The sequence below is a fragment of the Amphiprion ocellaris genome, chromosome 2, assembly GCF_022539595.1.
Source record: "Amphiprion ocellaris isolate individual 3 ecotype Okinawa chromosome 2, ASM2253959v1, whole genome shotgun sequence".
Taxonomy (NCBI): domain Eukaryota; kingdom Metazoa; phylum Chordata; class Actinopteri; family Pomacentridae; genus Amphiprion; species Amphiprion ocellaris.
Genome location: NC_072767.1, coordinates 30,539,833 through 30,553,140, shown reverse-complemented (window position 1 = coordinate 30,553,140; position 13,308 = coordinate 30,539,833). Strand labels below are relative to the sequence as shown.

General features: G+C 39.3%; 1 protein-coding gene across 12 annotated transcripts in view; it reads left to right on the top strand.

The window, feature by feature from the left end:
* The window catches only part of mcf2l2 (MCF.2 cell line derived transforming sequence-like 2), a 116,831-nt gene that overhangs the window by 98,970 nt on the left and 4,553 nt on the right, over nucleotides 1-13,308 (top strand). For 10 of the 12 annotated variants that reach the window (XM_035943699.2, XM_035943672.2, XM_035943669.2 and 7 more), the window contains 5 exons: nucleotides 281-352; nucleotides 757-870; nucleotides 2,897-3,006; nucleotides 3,642-3,757; nucleotides 10,617-10,690. In XM_035943699.2, coding sequence (XP_035799592.2) covers nucleotides 281-352; nucleotides 757-870; nucleotides 2,897-3,006; nucleotides 3,642-3,757; nucleotides 10,617-10,690 — 486 coding nt within the window. The remainder of the gene's footprint in view (nucleotides 1-280; nucleotides 353-756; nucleotides 871-2,896; nucleotides 3,007-3,641; nucleotides 3,758-10,616; nucleotides 10,691-13,308) is intronic. The other 2 variants (XM_035943687.2, XM_035943703.2) reach the window with 2 other exon arrangements.

The window sequence follows — 13,308 nt, the reverse complement described above, 5'->3', positions numbered from 1 at the left end:
TGAAAACACTATTTTTTTTTGTACAAACAATGCATATGTTTTTCGCCTGTCTCATTTTGTGTGCCGTAGAAGATGAGGCACACAGTTTCAATACAATCATCACATTTACATATACATAATTGTCTAAATGACTAAATAGACAGTTACAGATCAAGAATATCTGAATAAGAGTTTAAATTTAGTCTAAAGGAAGTTTTGAGGTATTGTTGTCGTGTGCTGTCCTTCTTTTTAACATGTTGGTTTCTAATTCAGTTTGGTTGCTTGTTATTTCCCTGCCCAGGTCCCCTCTCTGCTAGCATAAAGAGCAAAAGACATGAGATTAAGAGTGATCCTACTCCATTTGGTTATGAAGGTACACGGACAACCATCTAATTGTTTAATTTTATGAGCACAACGTACTTTTGTGATTTTAGTTTTTAGTCATAATTTCTGCATGATGTGTATCATTTTTTACGTTTCTTCCCCGCCTTGTCGATTTGTATTGTGGCTTGTGATGTGCTGTTTCACACTGCATGAGCATCAAATGAAAGATGTCTGTTGTATGTGTGTAGTTTGGTACAATGAGCAGTTTGGGGATTTTTTTGTTTGGTTTTTTGCCTTGTTGGCTTGTTGATATCTGCATGAGTAGATTCACTACATTTGATCGTTCAACCATCACGACCCACACTTTTTTTAAAAATTTTTGGTTGTGGCTTGCGATTGCTGTGAAACATATGTCATCTAAACATTGGTATGAAGAATTTGGCTTCCCCCCAGATACTTTGCGTGGTGCTATGGCTACAGCGGGGAAACGTCAGAGTATGACTAGCAGCACTACTACTACTGCTGGTGGTGGCACAACAGCTGTTCCTAGATCCACCTCCCAGCCAGGTAATTGCAGAGGAGAACCCTCCAGTCATGTACGAGGTCCTCTTCATGTTGGAATTATTTCTCCAGTTTTTGAATTTACTTGGTTTGGTTATTGTTGGTATATGGGAAACTTGTCCCCATAAACAGAATCGCTCAATGGACTCCCAACAACATACCGGTATATAAAATATAAAGAGCAACAAAGTCTATGTTTGAGGGACAGACACGGCACATTTATCACTGGACTGTGGGAGAGATATTTTATTCAGCCTTTAAAAAATTATTATTTTCAGTTTCAGTGTCTGTTAAGTCAACATTTAGGCAACTACACTACTTGGTTGGGTTTTGGAAAAGATCATGGTTTGGGTTCAAACAGACCTTTTGCACATCTGCATCACCCTTCTCCGTTTTCTCAAAAAGGCAGATGACAACAATGGTGCCTTCATGAAAAGTTCTGAGATTTGACATGCTTTTACTCATATGAACAGAAGAGTTTGCCTATTTTGACAGCATATGTTTTAACCCTCTGCACCTCTATGTTTGAAAGACATGTTATCATTTCAAACAATCACCAAACTTCACCCTTTATCTACCAGAAACTGTAAAAACAGAAAGAAATGTTCTAACTTCAGCATTCTACTGATCCTTGAACTACTCATGTGTGCCACATGGTTCTGTCAGGAAAGCTGAGCTCACGGAAACAAAAAATGTGACAGGAGTAGAAAATACTTGGAGTTCAGGGGGTTAAAACATCAACCGGTAGGCCTGATGTGGTTTGTCTGGTGAGTCTGGGCTATTCATTATTTTTTTTATTTTTCTGGTGCGCAGCTTCATCTGCTTCCTGCAGCACACTCATTTCTATGCTCAGCTTGATCTTGAAGAAATTGTTCTACAAAAATGCAACTGGAATGCAATGGGTTTTCCCATCATGTTTTTTTTGAAGCCATATTCCTTCAAATGGCTACATAAAGCTTACACACTGCAGTCCAAATGTCAAAGTACACGTTTGGTCCGTAACTTCTCATAAGTAATTTCTCACTGCATTGGTAAGAAAAGTGGGCCATGTAAATACTGAAAAACTTACTGTTAAGCTATGGTAACGTATTGAGCAACTTAAAACTAGATGATTGTTGGTAAGAAGGCCTGAGACACTGTGGTCTAGCTTGGTGCTCTATGCTTTGAGTCCAGCAGTTTGAAAACTCTAGCAGTAATTCAACAGTTGAATCAATAAAGCAGATCCACTCCTCCTGAGTCTCTGTTCACAATTCTACAATTCTGCAATTTTATTTAGCAGAAATTTTTATCCAAAGCGACGTACATCTGAGAGTAGATACAACACAAGCAAGGACCTAATCAGGAGAAAACAACCTGGATAAGTGCCATAAAACAAGTTCAAGTGTGCTTAACCCTGCTATTTTCTTACAGGGCAGAAGAGACCCTGGAATTAAAAAGAGTACCAGTGTAAATACAACAGTTATAAATATTGTGATGATTTGTTGCCATGTTCTTCTTTATGCTTAAAAGCCCATGGTTTTGGTGAAAGCAGCACACATACACTGTTTTAATACAGTCTTTTATAATATGTCATATTGTTCCTTTTGTGTAAGACTAGATGTATCCTGTGGCTTAATGTGAACAGACAGGACGAAGCTGAATAACAAGCTCTAACCATGGCAATATGTCCTCATCATACATATAGCATTAATATTAGACCTAATTTACCACTTAAAAGTTGAATCAAGTAGATAAAAGTCTCTGCTTCTCTAATTATAAGCTACACTTATTCGTAGCATGAGGGAATACAAGCAGGACAGACTCCCTCATAAAAAGTTGGAAATCATTCTACGTGCTTTCACAGACATTCTACTGTGAGAAACTTGACTCGCGATTCAATTCTTGCAAACTTGCTGACATGATGATGTAAGACAAATTACTGGACTGCACTGCAACACTACTTTCCTGGAGCACCGTTACCTGCCAAGTCATAATATCTGCCTTGTTTATGAGCAAATTTTAGTGGTTTATAACGTGTGTTGCTGCCCCTCAGGCTGGACCCAGCGGCGGCTCCTCTCCATGGACACGGAGGACTTTGAGACGATTCCCTCCAGCGCAGAAGAATCCTCCAACTCTTCAGAGGATGAAGGCAACAACAAAAATGTAAGTAGAGCTCAAGTTTGCAGCTCACATGATGCACAACCCGAGATATGACTTTGTTTAAACGTGAAACAGAACAAAAGTTGTACATAATTTTATTCAGATTTGTATGAGTTGAACATCATTCAACTGTATCAAACTTTACAAACTTTAAGCTTTACATTCTGGGCGGAATATCTCAGTGGGTAGGGTGGCTGTCTTGTAACTGGAGGGTTGCCGGTTCGATCCTCGCCTGGAGAGCTCATGTCGAGGTGTCCCTGAGCAAGACACCGAACCCCTAACTGCTCTTGATGGGTCGTGGTTAGCGCCTTGCATGGCAGCTTCCGACATCAGTGTGTGAATGTGTGTGTGAATGGGTGAATGTGATGTATAATGTAAAGCGCTTTGGGTATCGTTTCCAGTATAGTAAAACGCTATATAAATACAGACCATTACCATTTACATCAAACTATTTGCCTGATGGAGGTCTAGCACTGAAATGTTACACTAATAAATGTATGTTTGCATGTTAGACATTGTGCAGGAGTCTGTCTGAACCTGTTGGATACACTCTTCCCTCTCCTACACGCCTGAAATACTTCTGCAAAGATGTTCCTTTGGGTTTAAATGCAGAGTTTGAAAACAATTTCTTTCTGCAGGGTGACAACAGCCGATTCCGGGTGCAGCTGACCTATGAGTCCCGTGAAGCGAAGGATCTCTCTCTGGAGACGGGTGACCTGGTCCAGTTTCTGGAGGAAGCAGAGAATGGAAACTGGTAAGTTTCTGTTGGTTTCACAATAGGACTTTAGAAGTCACTTAGTTTATTTTCTTGGTTTGTTTGCAGCTCCCCATATTTAGCTTTTCTCTTACTTTATGTTACTTCCCTCTTAAAACTGAAGGAACGCAAAGGCACCACTTGGTTCCCAGTCCAAAGACAGCAAAAATACTTTGTCAGAAATTGCAGAAGTTTCCCCTTCACTGACATACCACACTTACTGAGGAAGCTGACATTCTTCAGCCTGATTTTGTCTTCATCACTCAACCAAATTTGCAGACTGTTCCATTTCCAACCAGCAGAGGTGAACTGTCATTTCCAAAGAAAATAAAGGCCACAAGTTTTCAAAGTCAACACCTGGTGAACTGATCATCGCCTCACTGACATTCATCAACAGCCTTATCAACCACCTCCAGCTGTGTTATGGTTATTTTCTTCTGTGGAATAACTCAAAGGGCCATACTGGTGTCAATATTTCACCAGAAACCTGCTCAAATTACCCTAATGGCACAGGATACTGCCTGCCTGTCTGCTATTTAGAGTGTGCTAATCATCCCGCTATCAGCTCACTGAGAAATTGTATCATTGTGTCCTTTTCTTTATACATATTTGAGACTAAAAGGATGCAGTGGATTGAGAAAGACTTTGTGCCAACACAGTTCTGTGGAGCTGGGTTTTACCTGAAAATTACCAAAGCTTGCAATACCTTCATAAATTCTGACACTGAGGCTTTGTGTCACCCTGAGCAATGTGTTTTCATAATACCTGCTGTCGATCTGAAGTCTGCAGAAACTGTCTGCACCAAGGCCAGTCAGAGCTGCCAGATAACACTAAATGTCAGAGCACTTTTGGCAGAAAACAGACAACAGAATATATGAACTTAGTTAGATTAATTTGCTAACCGCAAGATGTGCAAACTCATTTGCAGATCTTAAAATGTGGAGGTGATCAATGAAGGTGTCCCTAATGTTTGACAAGAATAAGAATTACACAGCGGCCTCCTTAGAGAAGCAGCTGCACTCATTCTGATCTTTCAGACAAAGCACTGTTGTACAGAATTAATCTTTACGGAACAAAAAGAAGTTGAGCTGCCTGGATCTATTTTTTGTCTTTACAGCAGAGGAAGATGCGTGTCTCTTAGACTCAGCTGAACTCCTCCAGGCACATACTGAATCCTGTTTACATTATTCTAAAGTGAATGGTGCAATCAAAACATCCCCAAATCATCTCCGTGTTCCTCACATCACCCGTGACTCTGGGCATTGTGGCCCACCCCCTTATTTTTATACATTTAACTAACCACAGTTATATACTAGAAAACTGGGATTCCATGCTATTTTACAAATCCTCCCTTCCATTCTCTCTTTTGCTCTTTCTTTGGCACACATGCACAAACATTGTTGTCTGTCCCTGATGCTCTACTTTAAATGTGATCGAAACCAACAATATCTCTTTCTCTCCAGTGTTGCATTATTTTAAAAACAATGTTTCTGTTACTTCTTGTTCATGAGAGGTGAAGGTTTGGTTCTTTTGCATCCAACCAGTTCATTTGTTTGTAACTACAGTTTTAACTTGGCAGCCTGGAGCACATAAAACAATAATCCTATAGAAAATGCACACTACAAAACAAATGTACATGGACTATTCAAAACTTCTAGACTGAACTACAACTAGAAGTTCACCATGAGAGCTCATTGTCTGCAAATTTCAGTGGGCCATCTTGAGGTTTCAGCAAATGTGAACTGGAATCACACCACTTTTTTGTGTTTGTTTTTAAAAAAGGTGCTTCGTGTGCACACCACTCTACCAACTCTCATGAAATTCTGGTTGATAGTTTTTACATGATCTTGGTGATAAACAGACAGTCAGACAGACAAGTTGGTTCACAATATAACGCTATGGATGACTGTACTTGGTAGCAATCTGAATGATTGCATTATAAACGTACATTAAGCTTTCAATTGAAAGTGTATGTTTTGCGAAAAAAGAAAGCATATCTTTCTCAAAGTTAGGTATTGAAAAGAGTATAAATATGATAAGAATGTAATTATGTGTCATACCTAACTGCTATATACTGTATGCTTTCATATCCTGTAGCAGTCTGAACACTGTATACCCTTCTTCTAGCATAAAGCATGCCAGGCTCCGGCTCCTTGACCTTGAAGTGCATAAACATTACAATATAATGCTATGCAATGCACCAACACTATAAATTAGAGTCTCAGATATTCAGTAAAATCTATCCTCTCTGACAACTTATCAAGGAAAAAAACAGCATTAAGCTTTGAGAGAGGCAACATTTGTTGCAAAGTTGTTGGGTTGTATTGGACTCTATCAGTATTGAAGATATTATGTAGCTTTGCATGAGCCTTTTCCACTTTCACTGCTAACTGTAATCATGAACTGTCATTGCTTCCCTGGTTAAAAGTCTTAAAATTGGTCCCCGTTAATCAACTAGGCCCAAGAAAGAAAATGAGACTAGTACAACAGCTGCTCCTCTGGTGCCCTGTTCTCGCTCTGCAAGGATTAAAGGCTCAGTGTGACTCGTAAGGAATTAAAATTTCATTGACTGTAACGTTACTCTGATGAAGCAGCGGGAGACAACAAAACGTGTGACTAATGGCCTATTGCTATATCAAGGGAGGCAGTTGAAAACACAATAGCTTCAGATGAATATTAAATCTCAGTTTCATTCACCAAACCACCACCATCTACGCTTTCAGCATGAGAGGAAAACAGCAGCTCATTGCCTTTATGGAGAACCAGCCTCTGGAATCTAGCTGAAAAAATGTTTTGGGGCTCATACAAGCTCCCTGCATTTGGAAGTGACTAATACTCTGTTAGATAAAAGCTCAACTTGCTTTGAACGTGTTCATTTTTCATCAGCTCATGCATATTTCACCGCTTAACACCATCTCCTGTTGTCTTCATCTATGGCTTTTGCCGCTAAAAGGTCTCACTCACTCATACTTGTCTCTCCTCCACACTTGAGAATAATGAAGAATTCATAAGTCTTCCCTTTTCTTCAGCTTTTTTTGGGGGGATCTATCTTAATGTTGAACAAAATTGTGACTGAACTTTTGACTGCAGTGTGTGTCACATACACACACATGTTCAGTTCAGTTTTATTTATATAGGACCAAATCACAACATAAATCATCTCAGGGTACCTCACATTGTATAGTCAAGAAATACAATATTATCCAAACCATTATCTATATACCGCTTAATCCCGATTCGGGTTGTGGTGGGGCTAGAGCCTATCCCAGCTGATATAGGTGACACCCTGGACAGGTCGCCAGTCTATCGCAGGGCTACATATAGAGAAAAACAATCACACTCGCATTCACACCTAGGGACAATTTAGAATTACCAATTAACCTCAGCATGTTTTTGGACTATGGGAGGAAGCTGGAGAACCCAGAGAAAACCTACACATGCACTAACCACATAAGGAGGTTGGAAGGTGATTGTGGCACTGCAAAGCATTAAGTTTGAGTTCTGAGTGGGATCACCTCTTTTGTATTATTTTTATACTTTGTTGCATTTTCTGTGGCTTTTTGCTTTAGTTTAGGTTTAGGAAAAGATCATGATTTTATTTAAAAAGAAGCTGTTTGACCACTAAATAATTTTTTTTGGAAGTAATATGTTTGGTGCTGTGGTACATCACTATCATACATTTACATTTGAAGCTGGACTGAATACAGGCACCATATGTCTCTGTCATCTTCATGCGTCCTGGTCTTTCTTCTCGAGGAAATATCTCCCCAAAAATTCTCAGTGTCACAACCACATTATTCGTGTTTTGGGCTGATGTCTTGTGATCTAAAACATGAGACTTATGAGAAGATAAAATTTGCAGTACACCAGAGTTTCTTCAGAAATGTGTGAGTCTCATGGGTCTAATTCACATCAGTGTTTTTTCCTCTCAATATTTCCAGTTTGGAAGTTGTTATCTACTTGTTGTGTGTATTTAGTATTGATTTAGACTTCACAGGAACATCAGTGGTTCTATTTTCCTCCAGGTGCAAATCGTGCAGGTTTTCTCAGTCAGAACACTTTTTTTTGCTTCTGCTCCTGTTTAGTCATTTAATGGCACCAAATAAGCATGTTTGCACAGAGAAAAGAGGAGCGACACATCTCAAGCTGTGTTTATGCAGATTAGATGGCAAAGTGCAGTTTGGATTATCAATTTGGCGTGAAATGTGTGTTTGTTGCATTAAAATCTGTTAAAACCACTGCAAACTCATTGGAATTTGTGGGGCTTTTGATGACAGAGAGACAGGCACAGAGACCTCTCCAGAATCACAAAACCTGTTTCATTTGATAAGTGTCATTTTCTGTTTGCTGCACATCGGTTTGTCCACTGCAGATCAATATGTGCATCAAAACACATGATTTATGTGATTGGGGAAGCTTTTTACCCATAAATGTCAGCCACCTGAGTGTGGCCTGAATGACAGTACTGATCTTCACGATGACCGAGCAGCCTGACATCATTTACAGAATGATGTTTTTATTGCAGCGGATTAAACACCCGTAGTCGTCACATACCAACAGGAATCATGGTTTTCAGCTACAGTCTCTGATTTGAGAGACGGTTTGATTGTTGTTTGCAAGGACAGAGCAATAGCAACTTTAGTTGAAATCTCTCAGTCTGGATCTAACAAGAAGCTATGTCTTCTGTTTTTTCTTTTGTGTTAAGGTATTTTTTGGACACATTTTACCTTTATTTATATTGCACAGTAGCGATAGAAAGCTGTCCAGTCAGCTTGTTTTCCTAAACGTCACATTAGAACAGTAAAACTGTTGACTGTCCTCAGGATGTGTAATGAGCTCCATCAAACTTCAGTCAAAGTACATTTTCAACTATAAATCGTAACATAACATCCTAATACTCTGTTCTTGTTCCCCTACTGGAGAATATTTCATTGTTGTTGGGAAGCTGTGATTTCTCAATTAATGCAAGAAGAATTAATGTCTGGGGAAGATACTGTTATCTTTCATATTTATGCACGACACAAACATTTACTTCATGATGGCATTGCTCTCGCAATATTCCTGTGCACCCACACCACCCATGCGGGTGTACCATGAACATCTTTACTGCGAAGGTCGAGATATATTTCACATTGTAGAGCGATCCCAAAATTTGCACAGAAAGGCGTTGAAAATGATTATTGCAAAGAGTAGCTTATCATGAAGTTATCAAGGTCCAGAACATCTGAGATTCCAACGGTAGCTGTGACAGTGATCGTAGAATGAACCCGTTCGTTTTCAGTTGCTAGACGCAGTAAATTCTTCACAACAGTTAAAGGAATATTAAGTGAGTAAGCCTCGTGTAAAGAAGGAGATTAATCAGAACAAAAGTGACTAGTAATAAAAAAAAGTCTTTTTTGAAAGCTGACGTTGGGATTCTTTAACGCCTTCAAGGCTTTCGTTTAGCAAATTTTCCAACCCGCTAAAACTGCTGTCAGTCTTTGCACAACACATCGAAACTACAGCTTTTGAACAAATTGGAGATGTGGGAATTGACATAGAGGCCTGGACTCAGACTCCCTAAGACACCTAAAGGACTAGAAAACCTGACAATGGCAGTTTTTTTTTTTTTTTGAAACATTACTCTCCTTTTTATTAGAACTGTACAGAGCCCTGAGAGGTCACAGTAGGATTTGTTTCTTTTGTTAAATTACCTTGCAGTCACTTTTCAGTTTGTGTCTCGATCAAGAGTCAGCACACCCTCAGCTGTGGTTTTCAGGCACAGGTCTGAAGCCAAGCATTTAGGAAGGTAAGAGGAGCAGCTTCAGCAGCTCTCTGAATAGACTGACTGCTGCCAGGACAGACTGTAGCTGTGATTATGACTGCCGGCTTGGGATGACAGAACCGCTGCTGTGAATGTAGGATGTGATGTGATTGTTGCGATTATCGCTGAGACACATTCAGTTTTATTAGCGTAACATTGACTATATGCAGTGGAGCTGAGGAGATGCATTGTACTGAAATTGCTGTATTCCTCAGCTCCTGTGGTGTGTTGGAAACACATCGATCTTAGTGGCACTGTAGGCTTAAATAGCAACAACTGGACATATCCACAGCAGCATAGATTACTGTGGATATGTCCAGCAGCCAAAGTCTTTACAATGACTATACTGAGCCACATCTTGTTAATAAGGAGCACTGAATGCTTCACCAGAATGGTAAAATCATCAATTAGTTTTTGTGGCATCTGCTCCTCAATGTGTTATGACTAGACTGGACCATCATCACAGCTGGTTTTATGGATCATAAGGAATGTAAATCTTATTGTGAGGTAACACAGAAAAGTCCTGTGACCGTTCAGGGACTTTGCCTCTAATTTACAACTACACAAAGGGACAAATTTTCTGTTTTCATGTGCAGCTGACCTCTAGTGTGATGACCATGTGGTGCTATTTTGAAATATGTCTCTCACATCCACATTCCTGATTCTGTAATGATTATTTCTACATTCTGTTTTGATGTGTTTTAATACTTGCGGTGTTGAAAAATTCCTATAGCTCATACGAATCTCTAAGGCTATAATAGACAACAACAGAGAATGTAGAGAAGCCACCATTATTGATTATTTTGTTTCTTGAATTCTGATATGATATTTGGTTCAGTTTATTAATTCACATGCTTTGTTTTAACATTTAATCCCGAACTTTTCTTTACTTGTAAGGGATTCATTTGTGTTACTTATTTTATATTTTTGTTTTCTTCCTTTCTAGTTTCCTTCTAGGAAACAAAACACCCATGGGACCTACAAAATACATTGTTCATTTAATTTACTTGTGTGTTTAAGTGAAGACACTCCTCTTTATTGTCTTTCATGTTCTAGGCTAGTCAAGAACCTTATAACAGAGGAGACAGGGCTGGTTCCTTCCAGTATACTGCAAACAGCATCTGAAGGAGGTCACTCGATTAAGTAACAACACTGCTACTTCCGACTAACCACTGGCAGCCTTGCTCTAACACACTCACTCACATCTTTCTCCCTCCCTTCCTTCACTCCAACTTCATCACTTACTCCCTCACTCCCCAGGGGTGGTTGCATCAGAAGCTCAGGGATTGGGTGGGCGGGCCACTGCTGTAGGAGAGGGAGGGACAGGATGGAGGAGCTTTGGCTTGTTAAGTTGAATGTTAACATCGCTTACTGCAGCACGTCCATCTCTCTCCTTCACTGTCTCTCTCTCTGTCATGGATGCATTAGAGGGAGTAAGAATAATTTTCAGTGGCATATGATTATAGACCAGTATATATCTCATTTTGCCATATCAGGGTCTATAGAAGGTACGTCATGGATTGTCTAGATTGGGGTAGTTGATTTTAAGTTAGTAGTACTCAGATTATAAACTTGCATAACATGAAATGAATGATTACTTTGCACAACTATGACATGGTGGTTTGTTCTCAGTTGCAAAGCTGTCGCTGGCTTCTTCTCCATTGTAAAGGTGGCTTAAGGCCATTTTATGATTTTCACCTTCCCATGCACTGGCCAATGTAGACTTTGAGAGTGGAAGTGCACACAGCTATTCATACCGCACTAGCTAAGCGCCAGTATGCTATACACACAGTTGCATTGCCATGGATGTTTCTGAAAGGCTGTGACCTTGCTCTTTTTACATAATATAGCAACTGGTTACAGACTTGGCTGCAGCCCCATATCAGTGATTATTCCAGAAGTGTGCCGAGCACAGTGGTGGACATAGCATAAGGATTTCTGGAACTTGGGCACTGCCGATGGAAACGTGTACAAATCTAAGTCCAGCAGCGATGACTTCAATTACAACTTTTCAGCGTCTAAAGGCATTTATGATGAAGAATCTTCCTGTACAACCTCTCCTCCAAACAAGCATTTGTTTTAGGCACCATTTGTTTTTCTGGCACATGCATGGTCAGCATATTTGTTGTGCATACATTCTGGACTGCCACAAATTTTGCTCTGCTCGCATCTGCAGAGGAGGCTACACCAACCCTCATGGACTTGGATGGATGACAAAATTTATGTTACACAGTACGTTGTGGACACAGAAACACAGAAAGCAATAATTCTCCTTTAGGGATCATGAGCTTCACAGAATTTGGATCCAACAGCCACAACATACTAAAGAAAAAAACTTAATTTCTTAAGACTTTTTCTAACAATTACGACTAATGATCAAAATATAAACCTATAGTATGGTTAACAAGCAACTTCTTATATCAGCTTGAGCATGGCCTTTTAAAAACTGAAAAACATTCAAGTACCAGTTTCTTAATTTTAAAATACTATTTATGTCAACATATATGTCATAAATGCCACATAGGGAGTTTGAGAGTTCCATTATATCTAACTTGCATGTTTGATAGTGAAATCATACCTGGTGTTCACACAAAATTCACGAAACAATAACTACACCAGTGTAAAGATTCCTGCAGCTAGTAGCGCAAGTAATAGTAGGCTGGTAGTTTAAACATTATCTTGCTTTGCACATGGGGTACAACCATAGACATGGATTTTGATGGGAGGATGCAGGGGATACTCAACATTTAGAATATACTTTTGTCCTGTCAGAGGCAAAAGACTTAAAAGAAAAAAAAAAGTTTCATGTTGCTCATAGTTTCAGCTATGCTTGATGAATTTTTTTCTCTTTTCATGAGTATGAGTAATGAGCTCATACAACCACTGAATGTATGGGAAACATAGTTACCTCCATGTTTATTTCATTGTGTTTTGAATTTTGTACATTCCTATACCCACATAAAGACATTTCTGCCATAAATTGACGCAGGTAAAGCACAAACTGGTGCGTAAAAAATCACAAGTAGGAGTTCAGTTACTATTTATATTATCCAGGAGACTTGTGTGTTTCTATTATGAGGGAAAGTACAGTAATTTGAAAACAGGAAATTAAAGCGCAGAGAATACTTTTGATCATTTCAACCATTTCAGTGACTGACAGCATCATATAAACACATCTTTAATATCAAGATTTTGTTAAATGAAGCATGAGCACAGAATCTCAACAGTTCTGTATTGTTGAGATCAATATTTGTGCCACAAAATACACTTTTCCTACATTAGTCACTCCTGGGTTTTTTACTCTTTCTTACTCTCTCTCTCTGTTTTGTCTCACTTTGGTGTATCCATCTGTCCTTGATCCATCTCTCCACTTCCTCCTCATCTTCATGCCAACTTGAAGGCTGGTCCTTTAAGTGTTTGCTGTGACCTTGCCTGCTTTGTTATGGTGCTCTACCTCTTCAAAAAAAAAAAAAAAAAAAAAACTACCACTTTCTTTTCCTCACATCTTCTCCCTTCCTTTCATCACATTCCATTCCTCTTTTGTTTCTGATTTGCATTTTTCCCCCCACACTTGAGGTACACAGATCTCCATGCTCGAGGAGTTGACCTTCGGTATTTTGGTTAAGTGGAACCCATTTACAAAAAGTCTTCTTCACCTGTCTGTGTTGATCGCCTCCATCTGCCTCCCCTATAATTCTGTATGCACTGTACTGGCTGATATTTTTGCAGATATTGGACATGCTCACTA